Source organism: Mauremys reevesii, linkage group 1 (genome assembly GCF_016161935.1).
Source record: "Mauremys reevesii isolate NIE-2019 linkage group 1, ASM1616193v1, whole genome shotgun sequence".
Taxonomy (NCBI): Eukaryota; Metazoa; Chordata; order Testudines; family Geoemydidae; genus Mauremys; species Mauremys reevesii.
Genome location: NC_052623.1, coordinates 56184057 through 56190430, shown reverse-complemented (window position 1 = coordinate 56190430; position 6374 = coordinate 56184057). Strand labels below are relative to the sequence as shown.

The following is a 6374-nucleotide window of genomic DNA, read 5'->3' as shown; positions in this document are numbered from 1 at the left end:
GAGCAGGCAAAACGTTATTCAAGTTGCCAGTCCTGTAACGCTCAGAAAGGAGAACAGCATATCCCTTCGAGTTTATGCCATAACCCAAAATGTTCTCAAGAAGCACTATTTAAAAACAGCCATACTGCCTCTGACCAATGGTCCATTTAGCCCAGTAACCTGTCTTGACAATGGTCAGTGCCACATGCTTCAGAGGGAATGAACAGAATAAGGCAATTTCACATGATCCACCCCTTTCATTCAGTCGCAGCTTTGGGCAGTGGGAGGTTTAGGGACACCAGGAACAGGGTTGTACCCTAATTTTTAAACTCTATTCTCTGTATAGCTAACTTCATTTTCTTGCCACATACCATGTAAACTGGAAGCATAATTTACAAGTTTTATTCTCTTTCACAGCCAGCCTTGTACGATTAAGATTCATATATTTAATACTAATGGGTACAAGGAGGGCCTTACCCAATTCAGTTCATTTTGGTCAATTTCACAATCATAGGATTTTTAAAATTGTAAATTTCAATTTTAGATATTGAAATCTGAAATTTCACAGGAGTGTCACCATAAGGGTTCTCAACCCAAAAGAGGTGGGTGGGGGTTGCAGTAATGCCACTCTTCTGTGCTGCTGCCTTCAGTGGTGAGCAGGCAGCCAGCTCTGAAGACAGCATCACCACCAGCAGCAGTGCAGAAGTAAGGATGGCAATATCTGCCATGCCATGCCATACTCACTTCTGCATGCAGCAGTGCTGCCTTCAGAGCTGGACTCCCAGCCAGCAGCCATGGCACTTCCTGCAGCCAGGGGAGGTTCCCAGAGATGTCTGACCTAGCCTCAGGAGTGGCATGTGCAAAGAAAGTCCTGTCCCTCCCCAGGACTAGCAGCTGGACCCTGATTCTTGGGAGTTAAAGGGGCCTCCCCAGTCCTGCGGATTCGGCGGCATGCCTGCAGGAGGTCCACCGAAGCCACGGGACCAGCGGACCCTCCGCAGGCATGCCACCGAAGGCAACCTGCTTGCCGCCCTAGTGGCGACTGGCAGAGCGCCCCCTGCGGCTTGCCGCCCCAAGCGTGTGCTGGTGCCTGGAGCCACCCCTGGCCTTGGTCTGGCTGTATTGGGGGCAGGGGGGTGACCACAGAGCCCTAGGCAGTTGCCCACTTGCTCACCTGTAAGACCAGCCCTGCCCCATACCAGGCCACCTCACTTCTGCGCTGCTGCTAGCAGTGCTGCTGCCTTCAATGGTGGTCTCCCAACCAACAGCTGCCGCCCAACTCTGCAATCTGGTCTCCCCTACACTAGCCAGATTTCACAGAGGAGATCAGATTTCACAGTCTGACACATTTTTCATAGCCATGAACTTGGTAGAGCCCTAGGTATGTTAGAAGATGTAGTCCACTTTCAAAATAATAATACAAGAGCTATAGCTAGCTATAGCTATCACATGCATCCAACAAAGTGGGTATTCACCCACGAAAGCTCATGCTCCAATACGTCTGTTAGTCTATAAGGTGCCACAGGATTCTTTGCTGCTTTTACAGATCCAGACTAACATGGCTACCCCTCTGATAGCTAGCTTAGTAGTTCTATAGTTATATTGCCATATTTCTCATATTAGCTGGTTTGAGTCTAAAAGGAAGAGGCAGACTACTGCCCTATTTAAGGTCTCTGCTATAGTGAATCCTGACAGTTAATTAGGGCTGAGTCATTACTAGTCATAGTTAAAATTATTGATTTTTGTCCACTGTTCTCTCCAATTTAAAAATCTAGTGTTCAATGAATTCTCAATGTATGGTAGCAGGAGCAACTGTTTTTAAAAGCAGTTACCATACAATTTGTCACTGATTGAGGATTTTAGACAGTTCTGCAATTCATTTGCATCTCAGATAATTCACCGAGAATAATAGCATCAATTATAACTTACTAACACTGTCAAAACCACCTCCTGCCCAGATGTTTTCACCAAATTAACTGACTTACAACTCCAAAACCCAAGCTAACAGTGATTTGGGTACAAGACCAGTTTGTATTCACTGAAAACATTGTTGCTTTTATTTTTCTCTCTTGTCACTTTTAGATTGTTAGCTGTTTAGGAGCAATCTGTGCCGCACTGACAGCCCTTCACTCGTTACAGGAACTACTACAATACACATAAAAGAGAATCTAGTTCCTCACTCTTCTTGTACAGCATAAGAGGGAATTATGCCCACAGCTGCCTGTAAAAGAGAACCAAGAGCCAATGCAAAAATGCTTGTGTGATCTAAAGCTATGTCAGATGTTACTGAATCCAGTTCAATTAAAAAAAAAAAAATACAACCCAATACATATCAGATTAGACTAGTGGCTGTTAATGTTAGGTGTTTTGCGCTCTTCAGTCCTCGTTGGTTTAACAAATTAGGGCTTGTCTATACTTACTGTGGAATCAATGAGCGGCGATCGATACATCGGCAGTCAATTTAGTGGGTCTAGTGAAGACCCCCTAAATCAACCGCAGATCACTGTCCCGTCGACTCTTGTACTCCACTGGATCGAGAAGAGTAAGGGGAGTCGACGTAGCACAGTGTGGACCCCGCGGTATGTAGATTTAAGCTATGCCGATTTGAATTATGCTATCCACTAAACTCAAATTACATAGCTTAGATTGACTTTTTGCATAGCTTAGATTGATTTAGGCCTTGTCTACACCACAGGGGAAGATCGAGCTACATTACACAACTTCAGCTACATGAAACACTTCACAGGTCAAGGTGGTTTAGACAACAGTTAGCTTATCCTACCTGGTCAAAACTCTTGTTTAACTGGGTCAAAGCTGTATCATGCTTTTTCATTAGTTTCTGGTATTCTGCCAAGCTTTCTGCTTCCTTTGTGAGTTTCTCTAGACAAAGCAAAGAAGGCGAGGCATCAGATATGTGGCATTAAAGCAATAGCTGAGCAAACTCTGTAATATTTTACATTTATTTGCAAAATAAGTTCCAGTCAAGTTTTCATACCATAAACAAGTCTGCAAAGTAAAATGCAGTGCTTCATTCTGTTTGGTGCCTTCAAACCTGACCTTACATTGTACTCTTATAAAATCCTCCCATCTCTGTAGCAACAGTACTGAAGAGAACGGTTATGGAGGAACTACTAGAGCACATGTGGCTGGCAGCGGAGCACACCTCCCTTCTATTACACTCTTTATCTCTCTTCTAGTCTATAACTGTAGGAGAGGAAGGGTCAATTTCTGCCATGGAAAAAGTACTGTCTAGCCTGTGCCATGATAGGTTAAGCTTCGATGGGAAGTTTAAAGTTCCCATGTGCTGCAGGACACTCTGTACTGTCACACTCCGCTGACTCCCACAGAGGCAAGAACTGGCTGCAAAGCTTCCCTTGGTGTTTTACTTAAACTATTGCAGGCCCTTAGGCCGAGACACATCAATCTATCTGGCTGGAGCCGGGAAGTTACCCCTGTGGTAGCTGATGCAGTTCAGTCGGTCAATCTGTGCCGCTGCTTTGCCCCAGCACGAACCCATGTAGGGTGACCAGATGCCCCGATTTTATAGGGACAGTCCCAATTTTTGGGTCTCTTTCTTACATAGGCTCCTATTACCCCCAACCCCTGTCCCGATTTTTCACATTTGCTGTCGGGTCACCCCACCAAGACGGTGCCAGCGACGTTTAACGCCGCGGGCGGCCGCTGTGACGGGAGGGGGGCGGGGCTGGGCTCCCCACGCGTCCCCTCGGCGAGCGGCTCCGTGGCCGGGGTGCAGGGGCCAGGCGCGGCAGGCCAGGCAGACGGGCGCTGCCCCATGCGCGGCTCGCCCGAGTGACCAGAGCAGGACGCGGCGGCTCCGGCGCTGAGCGTAGGGCCCAGCGGGAGGCGGCCCGTCGCCGGGCGCGTGAGCCTCTGCAGAGCGGCTGCCCCGCGCGGCCCCTCCCGTTACCTAGCGCAGCCGCCAGCCGCCCGTACGCCCCGTCGGTGGCGAGACACGGGGGCGCGCGCGCAGCCATTCTCAGCGAGCCGGCGCCGCGCGCAGCCCAAGAGTCAGGGGCTTGAGTCGCGCGCGTCTTCCCGCCAGCGCCCTCGAGATTCTTTCCCTAGCCCGCTGTCACGTGATCCTGCGCGACTCATGTGACCTGCCCCCTCCCGGAGTGGCTGTCACGTGTCCGGGATGGGCCGTTTGATCTATGGCTCGTGTGGCTACTCCCCTCTCTCCTCCCCCGCCCCCTTAGGCTGCCTCCTCTCCCAGGAGACGAGCGCGCGCGCACACGCCCCGTGGCAGGCAGGGTCTCGGGGCTGCTGCGGGCAGCGATGGGAGAAGGCGGGGACGGGGACTCCAGCGCCCTGGGCTCTGAGCAGCTCCGGCTGGAGCTGGGGCAGGAGAAGCAGATGAAGTGAGTTCCCGTCCCAGAGCGGTGGGGAAAGGGGCCGCGCTCGGTGCCTGCAGCAGTGCCTGGGAGTCAGCGTGGGCTGTGCTGCGGGGTACGCCAGGGAAAGGCTCCTAGCTAGGAGACTAGCGCCTGCCTGGTAGAGGGTTGCCTAGTGCTCTCCATTATAACACCCCGCTGTCAGGTGCTTCTAGCTTTGCCGCCCCTCGAGCACTGGGGCTGAACGTCTCCAGGCTGGTGTCTGCATGGGGCTGAGTTGTTTTGGGAAAAGGTCAGCCAAGTTGCTCCAGGCTCCAGCTGTTTTAGAGAATGAGGCCGAGGAAATGTTTTCTCTCTGCTGCAATGTTCTCACAACCTTTGCTTTGAGCTGCTCTAGCGCCTGCCTGCTTTGAAGCAGGAGCTTGACATTTGGCCAAGGGTGGCCTTTGTGCTAGGGATGTGCCGCTTGCCAGCCCCATGAAGTTCACACAGATTTGACCAAGTTGAAAAATATGCACATGCTCATAGATTTTAGCAGCTAAATTCCTCAAAGATTCCATCTGCGCTGGGCTGCTGCAGACTGTACTGGGTCTGGGTACTTGAATTGAGAGCAGGGAGCCTTGTTTTGTTTGTGCTCGGAGTGACCTACTGGTAGCCTGGAGAAGGAAGCTGCCTGATGCATGCAGAGAGGGCAAAAGCTACAGATGTTCTGGGGGAAGTAGATGGGACACAGAGCCTGCGGGGAAGAAGCTGGTATTTGGAGGCTTTCGTGGTGGAGGGAGTTGAGGTGGGAGGAGAGTGGAACTGGCTGACCAATTAAACTGGGAGCTAGGAAGGGAAATGGAGGACTTGGGAGTTACTAGGTTGGAGGAGACTGAAACTGAATGAGGCTTTAGGAGGCAGACTGGGACTCTCTGGGCAAAGAGAGTGGGAGGAGTGGAATTGGGAATAGTGGGCAAGGAAGCTGGGACTGGGATGGGAAGTCTGGAGAGGTGAAATTAAGATTTGCTGGGCAAGGAGACTAAAAGGGGGATGAGAAGCCTGAGGTGTGGAGACTGGACTGCCTAGGTGAGGCAAGTGGGACATGAAGTCAGGGGTGAGGAAGAGACAGGACTAGGACACATTGAAGAGCCTGGGGCAGAAAGGGTCAAGCTTGAGGAAAATGGGCAGACAACTCTGTGCCTACTACAACACACTCCCCTCCAGAGTATGGAATGGAACCCCAGATTCCTGAGTCTCACCATCCTTCTGCTGTCAGCAAATATTACTCCTGGGGGAATTGTGTGCCACTGCACATGTGCAGACTTCTTGTTGGATGCAGACTTATTTTTTTCTGCAGAAAATACATTCTGTAGAAGAAGTGTGGCAGTTCCGCCTTTCACCCGCCAGAGGCCGCTGACTGGCACTAACAGTTAGCAGCAGGCTGCCAATGGAGCCAGGTTAGGAGGCACCGTGGGGCACACAGAGCTGCGGGGATGGGGGAGGTCACAGATGGGTTCAGAAGAGCTAGTAGGGGGGACAGACTGGGGCGTGGGCACAGGAGTTAGTGGGGTGACAGCACTGAGCCAGTGTCTGAATGGGAGGGGAACTCTGGGTCACATGGGGATGAGGGAGTTAGGGGGACTACAGGGACACGTAGGGATGGGGGCAGATGTGCCTGATGAAATGGTAGAGGTTAGGTGTCAGTCAGGGTCTGTAGAGAAGAAGGTCGCCAACTCCCTAACAATCCCTCCCCCTCCAAAAGAAACTGTTCCATACTTCTCCCACCCACACCAACAACCCTTCAGGTTCACTCCCCTGTTCCTTCCCTCTCCCTCAGCTCCTCTGTTTCCCCTAACTCCCTCAAGCCTTTGCACCACTTCAGAGGGATGTGGGAAATACGTTTCTGAGTTGTAGTTTAAATGAATTACTCAAAGTTCTATATTAATATGCCTAGTAGGGAATCCATTTGCTAAAAAAAATAAAAAAATCCTGAATCTTTTTTTGTATTGTTATGGACATACTTGCTGACAATATTTTGAAATAAATTACCAAAATAATTGA

General features: G+C 50.6%; 1 protein-coding gene across 3 annotated transcripts in view; it reads left to right on the top strand.

The window, feature by feature from the left end:
• Positions 1 to 6374, top strand: part of LOC120404657 (coiled-coil domain-containing protein 169-like) — a 55890-nt gene that overhangs the window by 2135 nt on the left and 47381 nt on the right. The window contains exon 1 of one of the 3 annotated variants that reach the window (XM_039537540.1): positions 4088 to 4358. The exons of 1 other annotated variant lie outside the window; for it this stretch is intronic. In XM_039537540.1, the coding sequence (XP_039393474.1) occupies positions 4276 to 4358 (83 nt within the window). In that variant the 5' untranslated portion in view covers positions 4088 to 4275. Of the gene's footprint in view, positions 1 to 4087; positions 4359 to 6374 lie in introns of those variants that run through there. One more of the 3 variants, XM_039537533.1, reaches the window with a different exon arrangement.